The sequence below is a fragment of the Telopea speciosissima genome, chromosome 7, assembly GCF_018873765.1.
Source record: "Telopea speciosissima isolate NSW1024214 ecotype Mountain lineage chromosome 7, Tspe_v1, whole genome shotgun sequence".
Classification (NCBI taxonomy): Eukaryota; Viridiplantae; Streptophyta; class Magnoliopsida; order Proteales; family Proteaceae; genus Telopea; species Telopea speciosissima.
In genome coordinates, this window is record NC_057922.1 from 8,322,034 (window position 1) to 8,345,272 (window position 23,239).

Sequence of the window (23,239 nt, forward strand, 5' to 3'; positions counted from 1 at the left end):
TTTCTGCTGAGAATTGAGATAGGCAATTTGACACCACACTCGTGCATAGAATCTCAGCACTTGTTGCATGCTAGTAAAAATGCAACAGTTGTCCTTGGTTCTGTCAGCTCCTGTCTTTCACTGTTAACATTTCATTCAGTATGCGTCAGTGGACTTACTATATTTGTAGTAGCTTGGAATAGATCCCTTCTTCTAGTTAGAATTATCCAAATAAAAAAAACAAAAATGTAGCATCTTGAGTTTTATACTGTGAGGATTCAAACTTTTTATTGTTATTAGGTATATCTACCTAGATATCTTTCTCCTATTGTAACATATCTTATGTTTTGAATCGCAATTTGTTTGCAATAGGGGCCGAGCAGTGGCTCAAAGACGTGGAAGGTCTTCATCGTATTCTGGATCACCGAGTCGTCGCCAGGTATTTATATCTTCTTGTTATTTCTTGCAGTTTAAATGCATTTGAAACCTTTGAGTATTTTTTCAAGTTCTAATGAACATATTGCCATTCAGGGAGGAAGGAGAATTTCAAGAAGTCGTAGCCCAAGAAGGTAGCATAATGTTCTCTAATGGTTTTCTTCCTATTAGGTGAAATTAAAGCAGTAAACAGATTTTATTTTGATTGGGGGTAAATCCAAATCCATCTGAATTGTTTTTTGGATGGAAAAAATTATTTTATAACATCTCCAAATTTGATTAAATATTAGATGGATCCAGGCTTGGTGGTCCAAATTGTTTAGGAATCTGATTTTTAGAATGCATTTGGATATAATTTTTGCCCCATATCAATTATAAAAACTAAAATAGTAAAAAATGAAGAAAATACTGCAAAAAGGAATCTAGGCCAACAGTTTGGGAGCATATCCCTCACCGTCTTCTGTTTCTGACACTTAGATTGATGACTTAATCATCTTAAATGTTGTAAGGATACAGTCTAACCTGGATAGGCTGCATGCGAAATTTAATGGCCTATATCAAGCATATGGCTGATCATGTATGGGGCGTTTCCTGTGCTTTTTTAGCAGTCCCTATCAAACAGAATTTACATTTTCCAATCATGTTCCATAGAATTGTTCTAACAATCTGGCAATGCCTCATCGAACTGAAATCAACACGTCACTAGATGAAAATGTGGATAACATGTCCACAAAGTTAAATGTTCTTCCGCAAAAGGAACTTTTAGAGTGGCTAAGGAGATGGCTGGTAATCTTTATAAGCAGGGGTTCGCTCGTCCTAGTCTGTGTTTTGGGAATAGTTTTTTGGGATGACATTTTATTAGTAAGGAAATGATTGTACAAGAAAGGCTAAAACAGAACAGCAGGGCAAACCCAAAACTAAAAAAATATAGGATAAGGCCCCCAACCAAAAGGCATAAAACTACCAAGGGACATTTCCTGAACGCCATCTTGGCTTAACCACTCCTTGTTTAGCAATTATAACCAAGGTTTGGTAGATCTAGGCCTCCAGTGGTATGGGGGTCGTTTTTGGAAGCCAAAAATGTATTTCCTAAATCCTAATGTTGAAGGTAAATTTCCATGATCTGTCTTCTGGATAGTTTGGTGAGTAACCAAAGCTATATGATGCAGATCAGCATCAAGGCAGGTCCTCATTGAAGTACCAATGCAAGAAGCAGCAACTCAGGCCAGAACCATAACTTGCAGTTCTGATTTAGGTCAATTTTGGACCCCTTTAATGGCTTGCGGTTCAGGTTCTGGTCCACCTAACAAACCAGGTCGTTGGTCTAGTTAGGAATGTTTTATTCTGTTACTCTATTGTTTATTTCCTTACTTTTTAGTGGCTGGAATCTCCTATTAATTCTCAGCCTATTTTAAGGTATTTGGATAGAGTTTTGGCTGAAACACAACTACTGTTTCCAATTAAGAAGTTCAATACTCCTATTCCAGTTTTGTGTGCTTAGTTTTTCTCATTGTCTGTTAAGAGAATGTTTCCTATTGGCTATCACATTGACTTATGGCCAGTATGCAATTATCCTATTAGTTTCTATATAAAGCAGTACAGCCTTGAGCCTCCCCATGATTTCTATTATCGAATAAAGCTGGCTTTTCCTGCTTCAAGTTCTGTGAGATTGAGACTTATTTTGCAGAAGCAACTAACCCTTGGTGAGATGCCTGGGGTTGGCTGATGAGATGTCAGTCTACTTCCAGGTTAGATGCTTGGTCCAAAATCCTTCTTCCATTTTTCTAGTCTATCCACCATTGATTTAGGTTAGTAGTTTCTGGTTTTCTATTTAGTTCTGTTTCAAATCTAGTTACTGTATTTTCTGTTTCTCTTCAAATACATCTGAGTTTTTAAATCTGCCTTCAAACATGGTGATCGGAGTCTGTTTTGAGTCTCTTCATGGTTTCAAAAGTTTGATGTTTTTTTAACATCAGATCTTGAGAGTCCTATTGCTACCCTATTCCTGGTTTGAGATCTGTTCTTGATAACCGGTTACTGTTTATGTTTCCTGTTTCCTGTTTCCTGTTTCATGTTTCATGTCATAAGATTAGAATAATACTCTGTTATTGCGTCTGAGATCAGCTACTGCTGATATTTAATTTGAACACATCTAGTTTCTGGCCTGAGATCAGTCCATGCACACGTATCGATTCTCAGTTCTAGATAGTCATGTTTCAAGTAAGAATCTTTTATAACTCTGAATCTGACTGTTCGATTGGTTCCAGATTCTGATATTCTGTTCTATAAACAGAATAGGATATGTTATTAATTTGTGGACTATATCTGGTAACTTGATTACTATTTTTTGAAATTCTCTCAATTCTGGTCATTAATTACTTAATCACTGCAGTTTGCCTTATTATTATTATTTTGATTGGACGTTGAAGACTTTCATGTTCGTACCCAAGTAGTGCATCCGTTTTGAGAATGTGTAGCATCCATGATGCTTTTGGCTGTTTTAGTACAATACATGCAACTGTAGCTGCCGTCTTTTATTCAACACCAGCTCCCAAAGAGCTTTAGAGCACCGCCCAGTGAATAATGGCAGCCCAAAATAAGAAGCATTCAGGCATTCAATCATTCATATGTTCCTTCACTAGCTGACCTTCACCCGCTGACTGGTCTCACTAGCTGACAGTCTCACTTGTTGATCGTCTCACTAGCGGACCTTCCCTACCTGAGTGGTCTTCCAAAAACAATTCTTTGACATTTCCTAAATCATCAATTTTCTTGGATTTATTCATGGATGTACTTAGGGCTCTGCAGATCCCCTGATTTGTCTCCGGTTATAAGGCAAAATCTTTCAAATTAGAGTTATGTAGTCTACTAATAGTATGAGCATTGAGCTTGGCTGATGTTGGCCCAGCCTGAAGTGCGGCTTAAAGGTGGTGCCACTGCTACCACTATAGGTTGCCTCCTATTTGCAAGTTACAACTTCCATACATGGGTGTGAATGTGCATACGAAATACACAGGTTACAGTGTACTTATGATACAATCAGATGTTCTTTCTTGTGATTGTAGGAGGCTGCAAGAGGCACTTAAAATGGTGGGTAGAGTATTTGTATGTTACTTGCATGTCCATTTTGCCTTCCTTGGCTCGTTAGAGTTTCTGCCTCTAGATCAACATGCCACTTCCTTCATGGCTTCATCCACTGTACTGGAACAGTGGCTGTATTGTTAATTTGTTGAGTCTTGAAATTTCCTGGATGAAATTACAGGCTATTGAAGTACACTATTGGTGAGCTATATTCGGTTTAAGTAGATTTATGTAGGCTAGACAAGAGACAAGTTGTGCAAATGCTTATTCAACCAGCTGGTTGCATCGAATAATAGTTTTCGTCTTTTGTGTAGCCTCATTTTTTGATCAAGAGTGGATTCTGTGCAGGCCTGGCCGAGGAAGGAGCAGTAGCAATAGTCGCAGCAGTAGTTCCCCATCTCCTAGGCCATAAGTTCCTCAACTATACAGCAGGTAGATTTCTCAATTACTCCCCTCCCTCCCGCTTTTCCGCAACTCCCCTTCTTCAAATTTCCCTCCCCACAAAATCCATCCCCCCAGACCCCCTCTCCCAATCCAAGAAAAAAGAAAATATATGGACATTTTGATGTTAGTTTGTAAAGAGAAACCCTGTAGCATTAGAAGACAGCAGTAAGGTCTCTCATGATCTTTAAAGTTGGTGGGTTTCTGCAATTGGAATCATGGCCTGCCCTGCATTAGAAAGGGCTTTCCAGCATTGGCTGTTCCAATTTTGCCCAACATTTGATGTAGTCTATTGTTAGGTTTATGTTGTGTGCACTTATGCTTCTAGAACAATGCCATTTGATTAGATTTTGTAATTGGAACTTGGCACAATGCTTATAATTCCGGAGCCTCTGATGGTACTTCATCATCCACGTGTTTTTCACTTTGTTTTTTTTTTTTTTTTTTTTTTTCCATTATTATTTATTATTTATTATTCTTTTCATTACTCTGGCCTCTAAAGTTCTTTCTCAAGTATGTTCTAGCACCCTCCAGCCCTCCAGATGGGGGGGAGTGCATTGGAGAGCTGTGACCAGTCTACTCAGAGATTTAAGAACCCCTGATTAAAGTTGGATTGGTGTGTGAATATTGTAATATAGTCCTCCCCTCCCCCCTCAAAGAAAAAAGAAAGAAAACGAGAGAATATTGTAGGTAGTCTGCTCCACCACTAATACCATCTGAATTTAATCATCGAATGAGGCCAGCCATAACTAAATAATCCCCCATGACTAGTCAACCATTAAAAGTTCTTGTGGGTTCAAAAGCTGAGTGAGATGTTTTTAGTGGTGGATATCTCGAATTCTTGGTTTTATAATAGGTTTCCCCCTCTTCCTCCCCCCCAAAAAAAATGTTTATGGAAAAGGAAGCTTACATCCGGACCCAAGTTCTGTTTGGCAGTCCATTGCCTCTGCAATTCATAACTGCTTAGTTAAAATGGTTTTCACCGACTTAGCAAACGGCCCAACCAAGGGGAGGAGTGTTTGGTTGAGAAAATAATTCTTCAAGTCAGGGTCCTGCTGATCTTTGCAGATAAATACCAGGTAGATTTTGTGGAATTGTATAATCAGGCAATTTTGCCTGGTTGCAGATACACTACGTAGCGACTTGTTGGATTTGTTCAAGGTGACTTGCCTGTATGATTCGTGCCATACAAAGGTCATAAGTCCTTATATTTATTCTGTTGCCTCTTTCTTACCCCCTTGGTGGAACACTGCCTGGCTATTTTTTTGGGTATCAGGGAATGTCTTATTCTGTGTCCGAGCTTGGTTGCATGTGAAACCCAACCCCTCGCGGTCGCCCTCTGTTTTGCTGAAGGTTTTGGAGAAAAAAAAGTTTAGGTAAGGCAACCTTGCCGAGGCTGTTTCATTCTTCATATGTACTGTTCCATTCCAGAATATCAGCGAGAGAACTTGGCGGATTTATATGATAGGGAATCGAACTTCTAAGCTGTGTTAGTATTTTAACCAATTTTTTCTTTTCTTGATGAAGAAAGTTACCCACCACTATTTGTCATGTATGCTCGGTTTGTTAACATGCAAAACTTTAATTTGAAAATAGAAAATTTTTACATGTAAAATATTTGAGAAATGTTTGAAAGAGCTCGATTTAAAATCAGGGACTTTTAGCTTAAGCCCTTAGCCTGTCCAGAACCAAACCCCTCCCCCCCCCCCCCCCAAACCTCTATATTCGGGATAATGAGGCAAACCAAAATGCTCTCTATTTCCTCCTGCTGCGTTCCGCTTCTCCCTTCAAATTACAATCAGAATCGAGAAAAATAATTTAGGGACTGGTTGTAACCACCCCTCTCTCAAGCTGGTCCAGCAGCAATTCTTTCTCCAGCAACAGTGGAGCTTGCATTGTATCAGATGAACAAAACTGTCATCATTACAGGAATTTTTTCGCTCCCCATTATCTTATTGCTCTTTCTTAGCTCTGATTTGAGATACTGGAGGGACTGGAAGAAGTTATGGATATGCGATGCTGTTTCTGTTGCTGCTGCTGCCTCTTCAGTGTTTCACCATTGCTGCTGGTTTAACAGGTATTGTGAGACGGGTTCTGAGAATTCGGGATGAAGAACCTTCAATTCCTGCAAACAATTTAAAAATAATAGTCCGCAGTTTGATATGAGCATTTGGAAGCCCCTGTTTTTCTAAAATGAGAGACACAGGCCTAATCAGCACCCTATTTTTTTGGTGATGAAAGAGTTAATTGATAATAAACATGTGTACAAGTGTACAACCATTGGCATTAGAGATACAAAGTTTGTCCGACCAAGGAATGGAATGTAGCCAATCTGTCAGACAAATGATAGACATGGCTTTTCTAGCTAGGGCATCTGCTATGCTGTTCATAGCCCGTGGAATATATGAAAAAGATACTGAAACAAAACAAGCACTAAGGTGTTTAGTGTCGCTTGTAATAGCTGTTGCCTCCAACAGTGGAATCCGATTGGGATCTTAAATAAAGTTTATAACCTCCTTACTATACGATTCTACCTGCAAATGATTATAACTCGAAGCCAAAGCATAAGAGAGTGCATTACGAATTGCAAGAACTTCCCCTTGAACAACAGAAATCAAATAATGTGAAAAGACATAGCTTTGACTTAAGAACCCCGATGGTCTCGAAAGATAAAACCCAATCCTCCCTTCAAGGATCCTTGTGGAAGCGTTGCACCACAGTTCGTTTTGATTAAACGTGGTGGAGAAACCTTCCATCTTTCAGGTACTACAGCCACAGTTGGACGAGGCATCTGTCTATAATGGGATGCAACTGAATTTGCAGTAGAGAATTCACGGAAAGCCTTCTCTGCCACTGTAATAACCTCTTGAGGAGTCCAGGTAATAATAGTGAAGGCCAAGTCTTTTCTCGCGCACCAGAAATCCCAGCGAAAACATGATGCTCTTGACTTAAATATGCATTGCTTTGACTTAAATTCAATTCTCCATTCAAGGGGAAAGAAGATATTAATTCGATTTGTTCGCAGAAGGCTGAATTCTCTTTTCCAGTTTCGATTGAAAGTTTTGAGGATTTTAACTGAGATTTTCTTTCCACACTCTACAAAATTGATTTGAATACCAATGATAAAAGTGTTGAGTTACACCATAACATCATATTTTAAAGCACATTACTGATTTCTCATAATTAGTTTTCATACTGAGATATTATGGGTTGACATTTGTTGATCTTCTACAACAATTGAATATTAATTCATACATGGGAGCGCAACCTGACCTAGGCTACTGATCACTTTGGTTTCATTTTTTTTTAAAATTTAATTTGTGTAAGAAGAATAGCTGTTTTATTAAAGGGCAATATAAAGAATAGGAATAGAAGGAGGGGGGGGTTACAACAGTAAGGTTACTCAATTGTTACCAAGATGTCACTGGTTCGAGTTTAGAAACAGCTCTCTACGAAAGCAGAGGGGTAAGGCTGCAAACAATATGACCCTTCCCAGATCCTACAGTGGCAGGAACCTCGTGCACTGTATACATCCTTTTTAGTAAAACAAAAGAATAGGAATAGGAAGCTCCAAAGCTACACACTATCAAAAACAACAAAAGCCTGCAATTATTAAGGCCAAGGGCTGGAAAAAAAAAAAAAAAGGGTTATAGCCTGCAGGTTTCTTTAACCTCAACCTATTAACTACCTCGTTATCCTTAAACACAATTACACCACTAAAAAAAAAATCTTAGAATATTTTTAGGAACATATTTGTTAAATATATACAAGTAGGTAGGAGTAGGAGGCTGTTTTTTTTATCAGTTGAAAGTCAATAGTACTAACATATGTTAAATTTTAAATCATTTTTCTATTGCATATTTATTTTTTGGGAGAGGGTTCTTTGAGCAAGCAGGGTACACTACACCTCACATTGGTTTTCAAAATGATTCTCTCTCTCTTAAAAAAAATTTAACATAGTAATACAGGTGCGGAGTCGCAGTGAACGCCTTAGGCTCAGAAAGCCTTTTCCCTTAATTTTTTTTATAAAGGGTCTTTCTAGGCGTAGTACAACTATCAACTCAACTTTCATGCATTCAAAACTGTTTCTAGTTTTCCATCATCTCCAGCCAAATTATCTTACTCAACTACAAAGAAAAGGCATTCAATTCAATTACCATATAATGATAAACAAAGTAATATCAACTACGCTACCTCCTCGTCATCTCTACATTAACCTGAATGTTTGCCTTCCTCCATTTCTTTGGCTGAACGAAGTAGCTGAAAATTGGATGAGTTGTACAACCGGCTAAACAAGTGAATGTTCCGGAGGGGACTGATGATTCGCCTTTAACACCATACTCTGCTTGGGAAACAAATGAAGCCACCCAGTATGTGATGGGCCAGAAGGCACTCTTCCAATGCCAAAGCTAAGAAATGTTGAAGAGAACGATCAACTGGCAGGTATCCCTCCTTTCTTTCACAGAGAACAAAGTGGAAAACATTAGCAGGAGCAAAACCTTCAGTAGGATCAGATACAGCTAGCTTTAAAGTTACAAAAAGTTGATCTGAGGACTGGACTACCATGGGTCAGAAATGTGAAAACTGCAGGAAAAGAAGAGAGGTATATACAAATATAAAATAAACAAGCCCTTCTATGAGAAGCCGTGAGTAGAGGAGTGTGGAACTTCTCTCTTTATTAACATAGGTGAAATGTTTTTAAGGACTAGAATTTGAAGCCCCCTCCCCACCCCACCGCCCCCCCCCCCCTACCCAAAAAAAAATATGTACAAAAGCAGTAGGATTGAAATTATCTTTAGATAAAATTCAACAAAGAATCGTTTCATGGGAGTTGATTAACGAAAATATGTAAACTAATTCATGCATTTTAAGGTCTAAAAGAAATTCTGCTGCTGCATTAAGAGTCATGCCCAACCTGTAGCCAGTTGGAGAAGGATATGTAGATCTTCAGTCAATCAATGTTCAAATAAAATGAGATCAGCATATAATAATGCCACAAGAATTATCTACAAAAAGATAAAAGTGTTTGATAGCATGGTTTTAACAATTGCAGTTAGCTATTCGTAACAGCGTCATAAAAGCCTAGGGCCATAAACCTTTTCTGTTAAATATGGACACAAGAGCTGTAAATAAAACAAGCACTGCCATTCAGCCGTTGGCCCATATTAGTGTTAGTTTATACAGTGCTTAACCTGGGCATCTCTGGAAGAAATATTTCCGAGGATATTCCCCTCCCTCACATGAAAAAGGCCCAAGAATGATTTGCAAGGGCAACAATGTCAATAGCTTACAACAGTATAACACAAATAATGAGATCCAAGTCTCTAGGCAAGCTAATTTTACCATTCTCTCAACTATCAAATGCATGCTTCCTGGTACCCGTAACAGAGTTTCCATTTGATTCTGACATTAATTCACTTCCAGGATGCATCATTGGAAATGCAAAACAGAGCCTAACAACACTGAAAGGCTATATACAGAATTCAATTCTTGGTGCATGCCAAAATATGTCATGACATTTTAATTAAGAAAATTGAACAATTTGAATTTGACACATTAAGAAAATATTAAATAAAAAACTGAAACACACAAGCAATATAGCAGAGGTAACTTAGGCCTTGTTTGTTTGAAAGTAAAATAGATGCAGAACAAAGTTTCCCCCAGTAAATTGGTGTCATAGAGTTTGTTTGACCGCATTTTAGGCTGTAATTTGGTTTCTGCCTGAATTTTTTGCATCAAGGCTCAAAGTCCTTAGTTAAATCACCCCTTGATCTCCCTGACGCTTTTCTCTCACTTGTGTAGCAAAGAGTCTTGACCACAATAAGCATAATGGGAGTGATTAATCTCTTTGTTTCAATCAACTCTTCCCTACAAAATTATTTCTTCATTGTAAATTACACTTTCCAGCCTACTACCCATCCTCACTCCTCCGTCGGTCAACTGCTGTTGGCTCTTCTTCCTTCTTCCCTTTCCTACAGCTATCCTTGTGTATCTATCAATCAACCGCACAGTCAGGGGCAACAAGAATTTCCACCAACAATTGTGATCATTCTATTTAGCTAGATATGCCACTTCTGTGCCAATGAGAGTGAGTATTATCAGCTTTTTTTCTGAAGACTAGGCCAGTGCAGCCACCCATTCTGTAGAGATTAGGTTTTCAACAGTGGCCATAGTACGAATAGTTGTCAAGCCCTATTTGTCCCCATGCTGCAGACAAAAATCTCCAACCCTCTTTTCACAGATGCTTCTCCCACGATGACCAGATATTTGTGTTACTGGGCCTAATAAATAACTGATCAAGTGATAGTACATTCTCAAGAACCCCTTGACCAGATCTATGATCATTGATATGCAAGGGTAATGACCTAACACTGATTTCAAATGGCTAAAGCAATGTAGCCTATTCATTTACGAAATACTTCTCCATTTCTCTGAAAGCTTGTGTATGGAATATGGTATATGGTATACATGTCTACACAACTCTTTATCAACGATGGAAGTTGAATCAGGATAGATCTACACACAATGATACTACCACATAAGGCAATAAATTAGATAAGAAGTACATAAAAAGGAGACTCATTGGCATGCGATTACACTTGGCTCTCTTTCGCAAGAGCAGATGCATACAGATACAAAGCCAAGGAAGGAAGAGTTGACCGTGATCCCAAGTCAGACGTTCAAAAATATACAAGAAACACAAAATCCTAGGTGAATACATAGTGACTATATTCAGGACGTAGTAAACAAAATAAATTAAATTATTGTCCCTTAACAACATGCAATTCAGCTGATTACACTCCTACAGAATCTTCAAGAATAAAATAAAAAGAAAACCAGATGCCCTTTTAAGTGAAAGATGAAGGGTAATAAAACCTGCTCCAAGTTTTGCCCACAAATCCACAATAGCATCACAGCTTCTTCTCTTCAGAATGAGTTCCATCTGGAGAAGTATGTTGCAAGGTTTCTTCCCCTTGGGGCCTTCTATACCACAGAAAAGCGAACCATAAAATACTGAATAGTCCACCATTTGCGAAGTGAGGAATCAATATGCGTCCCCAGTATGGGTAATAAGGCCCTGGGAGTTTGAGCAATGTAAAGAAGATTGCAATGGCAAGAAGATGCCAAGGATATTCAGCTCTCTGACAATCAAACAAAACAAAAAATAATCACAAACCATAAATTGAAGAATAATGAATTCATTAAAAAAAGAAGAAAATACCATGCATGGATAGTAAAAAATGGTCTACTTTTACATGTGCAAAATGTCTAAGAGAAGATCCACCGTTCACCGTTCACCGTTCAGTGGGTCCTATCCCAAAATTACCAAATCAGATGACCATATTATCATACCCATCCCAATCCTTTAGATATTTTGGATAGTCAAAATAGAAGGCTACAGTCTATAATAATTCACATAGTGAAAGATGATTACAGGCACCAAATAGGATTAATTTAACATAAATCTCTACAGCAAGGCCAGAGATTGGCAAGACCAACAGGCTGAAAGTCCTCTATATGATCTAACCAACTAATACAACTAATAAATTTACTCAAATCATGGTATGATGATCTCAACCTTAAGACTTGGAGATATTTCTAATGCTGTCTCCCTCAAAACTCCAGCAACGGCAATCCCTGCGAGTATGGGAATGGGTATCAGACGCATCTTCCTTTCATGAGCACAGTAGGACATCTCGCTCAGTGTGGAAACCACCAGAAAGGGTACACTTAAGTACTTTGCAACTGCATAAACAAGGTCAAGATTGAACTGAATAAAGTTCTCCAAAGCTCTGGTCCAGGGGAACCTCCTGACTGGTTCGGGAAAACTTTCCCAAATCTTCCTTGCCTTCTCGATTGCTTGGTCCAGATTCATTTTCTTGGGCCCATCTGACTGTCCTGCGGCCATGTTTATTGTGCATGAGACAGTGGACCTGGTATTCTGAAATTGATGGTATCCATGTGGTCTAGAATTCAACATGCGGGGACAGATCCTCTGTTGCAACGGCCACCACTGCTAGATGACAAACAGAAGTTTGTGAATTGCAGAAACATATGATAACAACTATGAGAGCGAGGTGATACAAGGCTGTGACAATGCATATTAGTTAGCTCACAAGGTATATGTTAAGCTTAAACTGATGCATGTGTAAAAGTATGGCTAAGGTGGTTCAAAATAGAAATTTCAATTTTTACTAAAAATCAATTCGGAAGAATAGGGATTGCATCCAGATTTTCTTTAATGTCTTATGTCACTAGAGAATAAAGGAGATATTAAATCTCCTTTATTTTTCAATATTTAGCTCGAGTCAACAAATTAGAAAACAAAACACATCAAATACAGTAAAGGATATGTAAAAATATATGAACAAGATCTCTCATTCAAAGACAGATACTCCAAGTATTTTTTCAAACTTTGAACTTGTCATCAATGAAATGCTTAAGAAGAGCACCTCTATGCGGAACTCCTACTTAATTTCACATTATGAGTATACAAGGATTCCGTTAAATGAATGGCAGCAGCAACGATTGAGTCAAACACTTAAAGAGAACAATAGAAAATGAAAGAATAAGAATACCTCAAGGGGGAAGAATATAAATTATAGAATTGAACTAATTTTTAAACAATTCAGTTCTCATTCAGACAAGGATTAACACTAAGTTAAAGATGTGGAGATCAACCTTGGAAACAAGAGGCTTTAAAATTAGTAGATCAAAGACGGAGCATATGATGTGTACCTTTAGTCACATTATGATGGATAATGCCATGGTGAAAAATGAGGAAAGAGAGATATAGCCAAGTGACTATTATAGACATATAGGGTCAACCATAAATAAAGAATGTGGCATAGATGTTGATGTTTCATAGAGAATCAAAGTGGGATGGATGAAGTGGAGAGGTGCGACTGGAGTACTGTGTGTCCGACATATTCCTTTAAAGCTTAAAGGAAAGTTCTATAGGATTGTTGTCCGACCAACTATGATGTATGGGGCGAAATGTTGGACAATTAAGAAGTGTCCTATAATGAAGCTATGTGTAGCAGAGATGAGGATGTTAAGTTGGATGTGCGGCAAAACTAGGAAGAATAAAGTAAGAAATGAATATATTAGAGCTGATTTGGGAGTTGCCTCGATCAGTGACAAGCTTTGAGAGAGTCATTTGAGGTGGTATGAACATGTCCAACAGAGGCCTGGGGACGCCCCAGTAAGGAGGAGCAATCTGATCCAGATTGAAGGAGCTAAAAGAGCTAGGGGCAGACCTAAAATGACCATAGGAGAGGTTGTGAAGAATGACCAATCTAAAATGATCATAAAGTAAGGAATGAACGTATTAGAGCTGATTTTGGAGTTGCCTCGATCAGTGACAAGCTCTGAGAGTGTCATTTGAGGTTGTATGGACATGTCCAACGGAGGCCTAGGGACGCCCCAGTAAGGAGGTGTGATCTGATCCCGATTGAAGGAGCTAAACGAGCTAGGGACAGGCCTAAAATGACCATAGGAGAGTCTGTGAAGAATGGCATGCGCCTAGGTCTTGTGCCAAGTATGACTTCAGATAGAGCCTATTGGACAGCAAGGATCCATGTTGTCGAACCCATTTAGCTGAGATTTTCCTGACTACTTAGGCTGTACCTCTTTTCTCTTATTTTCATTTCCCATTTCTCACTTCTCTTCTTTCATTTCTTCATTTTATTCTTCATTCTTCTACTTTCATTTCCCTTTTATGTTGACTTCAATTTTCTCTACTTTGTCTTGCAAGGATCCATGCAGCCGACCCCATTTAGTTGGGACTTGGGATAAGGCTGAGTTGTTGTTGTTGTAGTAGTTCTCATTCAAAGGGAGCAAGCAAGAGGCTTCGGAAATTGAACTCCCAAGCACGTAATTAAACACAAGAAATAAAATCATGATAATATTGGAAGATGATTCAGTTTGTAACCAACTCTAAAACAATTTATTCTTATTGGAGAATCCAATCAGAACAAAAAATTGCATCCAAATTCTAAAGGTTACAAGCAGGCTTTCAATTCCGTCTTTCCAAAAACAAATTACAGCAAACATATTCTCGAATTGAAATTCGACAAAGCAGTAGAGAGTGTTAATACAAGTTAACCCAACTAACTGAACCTTATCCTGACTGAGTAGGGATTGCTTGTGCAAGAATTTGTCAAAGAAACCCAAAAGCGTCCAAGAATTTTAAAAAAAAAAAAAAAAACCCACACTGGAGGTCATCGAAATAAATATAAAAACTAGAGAACACAAATAGAAGTGAACAGGGGGAGAAAAAGGTAAAAAACAAGCTTGCCTTGAGTCTCTGTGGAAGTGGAGAAGTAGTTCTCAGGGCCATCTTAGGGAGAGTGGAAGCAATGAACTGCTGCGTTGAATGAAGAGATAACATTTCTGCTAACTTCGATCCCTTTCGAAAAAGAAAGAGAGATTCAGATGAGAAGTTCACGAGAGATTGCCATTGCCGGAGCAATAGAAGAAGGGCGAGACTAGAGAACGGTGAAAAGGATAAGAATGCACACAACCCACTTGTTGCGTCTTGCAAGCTAAGCGCCTAAGCCTGCTAAAGATTAAGCGTCTTTCAAAGCTTCAGGCTTCCTAGCGGTGCTTTGAGCCTCGGTGGCAGGGTCAGGCCAAGGTTTTAAAATGCGGAATGGAGACGACATTGAACAGTGACGATACCGATCCGGATCGTATTGGAATCGGCCTTCAAGAACCCTAGAATCGGTCCACATATCCAAAAAAGAATTTTTTTTAGGGTTTTAAGTGTGAATAGATCGTGTTAGATTGGTCACGGTCGATTCCAGTACGAATCAGATCATTCAACGATCCAATTCCCAATTTTTAAAACCATATGTCAGGCCAAGAGTTTTGATTCTGAATACAAATTGTTAATATAGAATAAAGGAAAAGGGTAGAAATACGTGTCTAGGATCATGAAATGGCCCTAGAAAGATACTTAGCCCCTACCCTAGACATATGAGTGCATGAAATTACCACCTCGTTCCTTATGAAATAAAAAATTTCATGTATGTATATGCCCCTGTGTATATGGTTCTAAGTATTAGTATTGTATCATTTATATCAGGTGATACATATCGATTTTGCTAGTCGCCGATACCATATCGATAGCACGATACAGATAAGGGGTAAAATGGTCAAAAAATTCATTTTTCAAGGAAATTCGATACCCGTTCCGATACCATGCACTAAAACCATGTCTGCGTACGTTCTCATTGGCCCATGATGGTGCAAGGTCCACACGACTAGACAGTGTGGCCTCTGCAAACCAGGCTCCTAGAGATGGGAGTTGTGGAGACACAGGAGAGCCTATCAAACTACCACCTTGACTCCCCGTGAAATAAAAAATTTCATCCATATTTATGCTATGCATGTGCTCTCATTGCGTTTGTACTGGTGTAGAGGCCACACGACTAGGCAGCGATATCTTGCCCTTTAGATTTTTATTTACTACAATGGTAGAATACCTTCTGGCTTACATCCTGGAGTTGCAAACTGGCAAATTAGGTCTCTGGAAGGATGTTAAAATTACATTGATAATGGTCACTTCGTCAAGTATGTTGACTGCGTCTTATATTTTTTTACAGTGCATATTTCAATTGCCCAACAAAATAGAGTGAACTAAGATTCATCAGACCAGAGATTATAGGGGAGGTAGTTGAGAAGGGTCACAAAAATGAATCCTGTGATTATGGGCAAGTGGAATTGGAGGAAAAAAATTCCTACAGAATTCATTGGGGCCCACCATTGACACATGAGCAGCAGGGTTCGGATTTGGGACATAACTCTAAGTGAAATTTGGGTCCCATAAACCGCCACGTGGTGGATATTAAGTTTGGTTTGGAATGTGAACACTATTTCTTCTGTCTATGATGCAAGAACTTAATGAGCATGTCATTCCCTTCAGCCCTATTCACATAGCAAGTTTCATTCTCAATATATGTTTTCATGTGACAAAATAAAGTTTTCGTGAAAAAAAATATGTATAACTTCAAGTGACAAGAAAATAAAAATGAAATAAAGCTTTATATAACCTTTATAGCTAAAACAAAGCATACATTACGACCCTCCCCAGAGCCCATAGTGGCGGGTACCTCGTGCACTAGGTACGCCCTTTATAACCTTTATAGCTCAAATGGGTACAACTTAGATAACAGAATCAGAACAATCCATAGAGTGACTGTCCCATCCAATCCAACAGTCAAAGAGAGGCCTGATGCCTAATCAGCCATTACTTGCTATAAACATGCATTGGCCAAGGCATTGGTTCTTCCAAAGTTCATAGTATTTAGCTGGTTTTGAGGCCTTGATGTGCACACTTCCTTTCCTTGCTTACCATGTGTTTTTGATGGAATTCAAAGATTTATGAGGCCTTATGAATGACTTTGATCTCTATAACTGACAAGACAAGAACTTTCATCGATTTGGAAACGTATACTCAAAAGACAATATTTTTGGAATCAGGACCTTAGATAATTTTCAATGTCACTAAAAAAACATACATAAAATCCTATTTCAAGCTAGGGAGCCACATTATCTTGGCATATTGAAACCACAGAATACTAATAGGAAGGAGGTCAAACAAGTATGCCATTAATAACAAAGAGGCAGATGTTATAACCCTCCCTGATCGTTATCATTTCTCTGCAAATCTGAGGTTACTGATATTTCAACTGTTTCTTGATGATTAATGGAATGAGACCTCTTAGCTACTTACTGTTGGAAGAAGAAAAAAAATTATCTAGGGTTTGAGGGTCTGTAAGTGTACGGTGTACCTCACTTGCTTTTGTCTAGGGAAGAAAATTGCAGGCTCAAATAGTCAACAAATTCCATTTGCATCTGCACTCAAATTCCTCCTATGTGGTAATAGTAAATCTGAAAATTTCTCTAACAACTGAGAATTCTTCCTGATCATGGTTCTACCCTGATTAAAATACAATTACATCTATCAATAATCTTGTCCCACAACCAATATGGGTTAAATCTGCTGAACCACTTCATTTACAGAGCAAAATAAAGATTTGGTGAATCAAGTATGTTTTCTTCAACGATTATTGAATAACAGAATGAATTTCCATCATAGTAAGGATAGACTTGGAGATCTCTTCCACCTCCCCAGTTTCTCTCTTCCCTGGAAAAATCAACTTGTTTTAATAACTTCTGAAACTCAACACTGACTACTTCATTACAATCATAGTCCACAAAATGTGAATCTACTAAATTAGGAAAATTCATAAGAAATTTAAAAATAAAAAATATGCAGTGGGAGTAACAACAGAATAAGTTATATCATTGAGAGGAAAATTCCATCAGATGGGGTATAAAAAGTCAGCAAAGAAACACAAAAATCCACATGATACAATGTAGCTTAGAATGGCTATTTGTGACATAAGGATGCATATACATTCATATGTTTGTATGTCTTATAATCAAAATATATAAACAATTTATTGGTTTCTAAAAGGAGCATTTCTTGGGTTAGAATTGTTCGAACTACCCTTTGTATAAACATGCAAAGCATTAGTCTTTATCTCAACCTTTTAACATACCTTGCGTGGCTCAATTGCAAGCTCATTATCCTCTATGGAGATTGCCCTAAAGCCCATAGGATGCAACACCTCTTCATAGCTGCAAAGGCATACAAATATTGATAAATAGTCAATTGCCGAGGCAGATGAAGTGAAAATCATAGTTGGATTAGTTATTGACAGCAGTGTTTCATTAGTAATGGCCAATTTTAATTAAAGCCCATGACGTGCAAGGAGGCTGAGAGAAGTGTGAACCAACTGCTGTGAGTTCTCATTGAAGTTAATGGGGGTAAAAGTTTCTTCTTATGTACATACATTGGGATACTCCCTGAAGTTTTCTGAACCTAATAAAATAGAGATGAAGAGCTTCCAACAGAAGTGGAATACATCCTGGGAACTATTTGTTATATGGAAAAAGTGGCTTATGATGTACCAGCATTCTAGCCTGAAAAAAAAATCCAGTTATTTGAATCCTTTTTTGTTATTTTTGAATTGAGATTTATTTTTTGCATAGAAATGCAAAAATAGGATACATGTAGCCAATGCCACTTAGTTGGGATAAGGCATAGTTCAATTGAATAGATTCCATTTTGCAAAAGATACATGCTTTGATGTATTTTTAATATAGATCTGGTTGCAATTCTAAACAAAAACCCATACTGAACAAATTCTTTTTATACAGTTGATTTCTCCCCTTTCTCACTTGTAGTGATTACTAAGAAGATTTATTATTGTTATTATCATGATTATTATTATTATTATTATGAATGATTGTCACCATCATTAACATTATTGAAACCAGAGAATTACTCAGCCACCGAAACTTTGTATGGGGGTCCACCAACATGATCGCTAATCTGCCACCAAAAAAAGAAAATAATGTAATCATTGAAACTGTTTTCCAAAACACAGAAAAGACAAAATCAAAGAGTTAACTTCCAAAACACACAAAAGACTTTTGAAAAGACACAATCAAAGAGTTAACTTATCTTATAAATAGTTTTCTTTAGAAATCACATGAAAAAAAATTCCAAATCGGTACAGATGGAAATTTATCACAAGAAACTTGGGGGTTTGGGGGTGAGGGGACTAGTGTTCACCGGAAACATTAGAGTTATGAGCTCTCCATCTGGTTTCAAGTAATCTCGAATTCGGCTTGCCCAAGCTGATCTCATGGATGGTTCAATTGCACAAAAAAACCTGAAAAGCTTTCCATTTTAATGTGAGCATCAAAACTAAAGCCTCTTAAGATAAGACATGTATTAAAATTCAATATGGAGACTTACGTATAATCATAAATGAGATCAAACAAATCAGTTGGTTGCCATGTGAAAAAGTCCTCCTTCGTAAAGGTAAAATAATTCGCATTTGGCAATGAAGAGAACAACTGGCTTGGTGTTTTATGCAAAATGTTAAGAGATATGTTATTTCAACACTGTGCTCAAACTAACAGAATTACAGCTTGTAAGAATTTAAAACACTATAAAATTGAACAGTTTTCATGAGCGCCCTGATCCAAATTCACGTAAAAACAGTTGGGTCATTTATGAAGTATTCTTGGTGGCTCAGATGTCCAGCTTTTAGTTCAATATATGATTTTCAAGTACTTCTTAAGAGTACATTATCAAGAGCTTGAAATATACAATTTGAGTCATTTTCCCCCTTCCCAGCAAAACCAAGTCACCCTTCAAGTCAACCCAAGTAGTTGGTCAAATACACCAAGTTCTCAAATTACTTGTGAAGTACAATGATGAAGTGATCAGAACATTAGAAAAGTTTGAACAGGCATATAATATTATGCAGAGTTGCTGACCCTATGTCACAAAAACAATTAGGGAGGATTATGTAAAACCAATTGTTATGTTTTAGCCATTCATAATTTCTAAGAGAAACAGATATACAATTGGAAGAATAATGGAAGATTCAACTTTCATGTGAGAATTTATCAAAGTAGTTCACCATTATGGAGCACAGAAGCCAAATAAACAAATTAAAGAGCTAAATTTCACTGTTTTCCTTCCATTTCATTTTTCCCCCCAAGAGAAGTCTTGAGCTTTATCAATAAGGAATGTCCTCACCTCCTTTGCTCTCTTAATGGCGTGTTCTGATATCTCGAGACCTACAACATAGCGATCAGGGCTAGCAATTGCAACCACATCATAACCCTGTCATATTTGAAATATTTAAATTGTTTGCTACAGTATGAAATAATGAGACTGCAAATTATGGTCCCAAGCCCACTTGATTGCCTTAACAAAATAGAACTCCCAATAATCAGCAAACAAGATCTAGGATCCCATAGACTTCAGGTGACAGAATTCAAGAAGAAACAATAGAAACAGAGTTTCAGCACTTCCTACACTATTTCTCTGAGGAAATACCTTCGAAGAGTGGTTAACAGTAGCCACAGATCAGTAAGACAATACCAAAAAAAAAATTATTCAACAGTGAAAAGCAAGTAATGAGCTTAACAGAAATCAGTCATGGAGAAACTAAAGTAATAGGGGTCAACAACCTCTCCCACAACCCTGTTAAAGTAGGAATTACAATGGGTTAAAGACCACCCCCATTACTTATTGGGCCAAAAAGGGAGCAATAATTTTATTGGGTGTCTTCAAGTTCTAGGGCTACTTTATTCATCTGAGTTTTTAATTAAAACGATCCAGAAGTGATTAGTTTTGCGGGTCCCTTAAGAGTTTTAGATGTCAACTTCCCATATGAAAAGGATTCTAAGGTCAGTGTCAAGTTTATTAGGAAGCTTTTATTTCAAAGAGTTTCTATTAGTTGCAAGAGAGTCCTACATATGTCCGCAACCTTTCCTGGTATCGAAGTTGTTAAATGGAATAAGAAATGTTCTTCTGTGAGGGCTCACTCTCACCTCTGTGAGGCCATCTCTCTCTCCTTTTCTTTTCCTTCCCCCATCAAATATGTATGACTGTATCCCTCTCCTTTTCTCTTTCTATCTTTCTTGCTTCTTGCATCTTTTCTCTGTTATCAGACATCATTACAGATTTTATCTGCAGCCACTTGAAGATGACCAGAAGTCAAGAGTTAGAATCTTAAAGATGTCAGATTTTCAATCTCTCTAATTTTTTGTTGGTAATTGAATGTGATCTGTTATTTCTTTATAGTTACAGAGTTACTGTTTACAAGTACTGGTCACAACCCAGGACAGTTTCTTTCTTGTTCTTTTCCTGTTGTCTTCTGTTTGTTCAAAGTCAAATCAGTCCTAGCCCTTCTCCCACCATCTTGCCCAGAAGTTCAGCTCTAGAAATCTGAAAACCAGGGTGTCCTGTCCTAAATCACTATGACTTGACATAAGAACCATATCAAGATGGCCCCCTGAGTGGGGGTCTACAGATGAAAACATGAAAAAGAGAACTACATTTATTACTTTAATGTACATATAATATTTCAGTCAGTATTAATTTCTATAACTGATGGATTATATGCCACTATCCAAAGTTGGGAATCATATTCTATATTTAAACAGGTCAATTCAAACTAAAGAATATCTAAACCATGAGAGGCCACTAATAAAGAAGTCTCCCCCCCCCCCCTCCAAAAAATAAAAGCAAATAAACAACAAAATATTTACAGTGCCACATCCAGGGACTAAAGCCCTTCCTCTTGGAAGTGCATCAGCTTGATGAAGATGCAGAAACACAGGTGTTGGCTGTTTCAAATCCCATGGGGTCAATCCTTGCTCCCAGCATTTGTCCCATCCACCTGATCAATAAGAAGTGATGCATCTTCATAAAAGGAAATGACGAAATATAGTGAGATCCATTTGATTTCAGCAAGGAAGAAAACCAGTTAGGTAAAAGAAGAGAGATGTAGCATGTCTAAATAATTAAAACAAAAAAAAAAAAAAAAAAAAAGAAGCAAAAAATGCATCATACTCATCCTTCTAGCCTGTACCAGTAAATCTACTGCATATTTTGTTAAGGAAACACAACTTCAATTCAAAAGTATGGAATATCAACCATGAGCTGAGACCTGCCTAAAAGCACTAGATCCTTTGTGCAAGCTGAGGCCAGGTTGAGGATTCAATTAAATGCATTATCATATAGGTGATACCTCTAATGATGCTTGATACTTTTTTTTTCTTTTTTTTTGAGAGGGGGGTGAAAACAGATTCATTAACATTGATCAGAAAGTACAGGTCAGCATCTATGAATATGGTTCGTATTCTCCACAACATTTACGTCTCATAAATAAAAACAAGAAAGCAAATTCAAAAAATACAAGCATATAAAAAAATTATCAACTAATTCTCCCAAATAAATTGAATTAAGTGCCCCATGAAATTTCAAAGCATGATCTATCAATGAATGCAGGCTCCTTTTTTTTGTAAGCCCAATCTATAGGAGTTCACCAAAACTTTGCCAGATCGTAGTATTATGAGTAAGGCTAGGAGTATAAACTGCAATAGGAGTGAGGGACAAACTTAAGTAGTTGTCAAAAGGTTTAAGACTACAACATGGAGTGATTTGAGGAGGGGAAATTCCCAGTCTTTATGATCACAGAGAAAAGAAAGCAACTGGTCGTTTTAATTATTCTTCCTCTTGATGACTAAGATTACAGTCATTTTGCCTATGGCCTATTACAAAAGAATCTCCCTGCCTCTGTAATACTAGCCACCTCAATCACCCCCAACCCCCCCCCCCCCAAAAAAAAAAAAGGTACATAAATTGAGTTAATCACTCAAAAAGAACAAGCCAAAATTCACTCACCCTTCATTGATTTCAAAAGTTCCCCTTAAGAATTTCAAGTAGCAACAGAGAGAGGCTTCTGGACAAATTAGATACAAGAACAATACACTGGAAATTGCTGATACTCACAAAAGAAAAGGGTTATTAGTTTAAATTATAGTTTGAATATAAAGACAATAAAGATAGATAAATTCAAAGGCCGAAAGCTTGCTTCCAGAATCAAAAGGAAATTTTAAATTTCATAATTTACTAAAGTGGAAGCAATTAAAATTGTATTGGCTACAGTTGACCAGTTAAAGCAAACCAAATTCAAGAAATATAGTATTGACTATTGAGTCGGAAGTACCAACGGAAACTGCATTCTCAGACCAATTTGCAAATCCTTAACAACCAAGCAACCAATTCCCATGGTAAACAAAAGCCCATTTCACAATATAACCAAAAAAAACTGGGAATTTAAAAGCAACACAAATTTCGAGAACCCCAGTAGAAATTACACCACATGATTCTCCAGGAGCTCCAACATATATCAAAAAAAATGAGAAAACAAACATTAAACATCCAGAAGAAAACTATAAATTCGCTAAACCCAAAAGAAAAAAGGCATGGTCCGAAATTCAATGGAAACCGAATGGCTTTAGAGGCCCGAAGCGAATGTTACTACCTTCGGGGTCGCCCTGTAACAGTTCTTCAACCTTATTGTTTGTTGGATTCTTGGGAACCTTAGTTCCTTCACCCTTTTCCATTCCTAGCTGTCTTGAGAAAAGCTTAAAACTGCTGAGAGGGAAGGCACCGGCTCTGAATCTCAACGGCGGATTCGAGGTCAAGGGTAAGCAAATGGAATTCAAGAGTAAACGATAAGATACACACCACATGATTCTCCAGGCTCCAACAACTCTGATGATATCATACTCATAAATTCACTGTACAGCGTGTTATTTGCGTCGTAATTTTCTGGTAGACCATACCGGCGGGTTATTTGTTGCCGCGAAAATTTCCTTGTAAACGATTTCCACCAGCGTATTGCTTGTGGCGTGG

The 23,239-nt window shown here is 37.7% G+C and overlaps 3 protein-coding genes across 6 annotated transcripts in view; 1 reads left to right on the forward strand and 2 right to left on the reverse strand.

Annotated features, from left to right (window-relative positions):
* The window catches only part of LOC122667802 (serine/arginine-rich splicing factor SR45-like), a 25,585-nt gene extending 21,580 nt beyond the window's left edge, over positions 1 to 4,005 (forward strand). For both annotated transcript variants that reach the window (XM_043864234.1, XM_043864235.1), the window contains 3 exons: positions 352 to 418; positions 511 to 548; positions 3,844 to 4,005. In XM_043864234.1, the coding sequence (XP_043720169.1) occupies positions 352 to 418; positions 511 to 548; positions 3,844 to 3,907 (169 nt within the window). In that variant the 3' untranslated portion in view covers positions 3,908 to 4,005. The remainder of the gene's footprint in view (positions 1 to 351; positions 419 to 510; positions 549 to 3,843) is intronic.
* A 3,979-nt stretch (positions 4,006 to 7,984) lies between these two features.
* Positions 7,985 to 14,503, reverse strand: LOC122669834. Of its 3 annotated transcripts, none has more exons than XM_043866696.1 (4): positions 14,237 to 14,503; positions 11,516 to 11,950; positions 10,813 to 11,078; positions 7,985 to 8,388 (listed from the first exon to the last, which is right to left on the reverse strand). In XM_043866696.1, the coding sequence occupies exons 1-3, from the start codon at positions 14,327 to 14,329 to the stop codon at positions 10,848 to 10,850; spliced, it is 759 nt and encodes a 252-aa protein (XP_043722631.1). In that variant the 5' UTR covers positions 14,330 to 14,503; the 3' UTR covers positions 7,985 to 8,388; positions 10,813 to 10,847. The 3 variants fall into 3 exon arrangements, with proteins under 3 accessions (XP_043722631.1, XP_043722630.1, XP_043722632.1); XM_043866695.1 differs by having other exon boundaries at positions 7,985 to 8,392; XM_043866697.1 differs by lacking the exon at positions 7,985 to 8,388 and having other exon boundaries at positions 10,590 to 11,075; positions 11,513 to 11,950.
* A 2,274-nt stretch (positions 14,504 to 16,777) lies between these two features.
* On the reverse strand, positions 16,778 to 23,239 carry LOC122669009 (probable thiol methyltransferase 2). The gene is made up of 9 exons (XM_043865614.1): positions 23,192 to 23,239; positions 22,866 to 23,134; positions 21,085 to 21,215; positions 19,565 to 19,651; positions 18,773 to 18,873; positions 18,587 to 18,686; positions 18,297 to 18,343; positions 17,508 to 17,586; positions 16,778 to 17,089 (listed from the first exon to the last, which is right to left on the reverse strand). The coding sequence occupies exons 2-9, from the start codon at positions 23,074 to 23,076 to the stop codon at positions 17,036 to 17,038; spliced, it is 810 nt and encodes a 269-aa protein (XP_043721549.1). The 5' UTR covers positions 23,077 to 23,134; positions 23,192 to 23,239; the 3' UTR covers positions 16,778 to 17,035.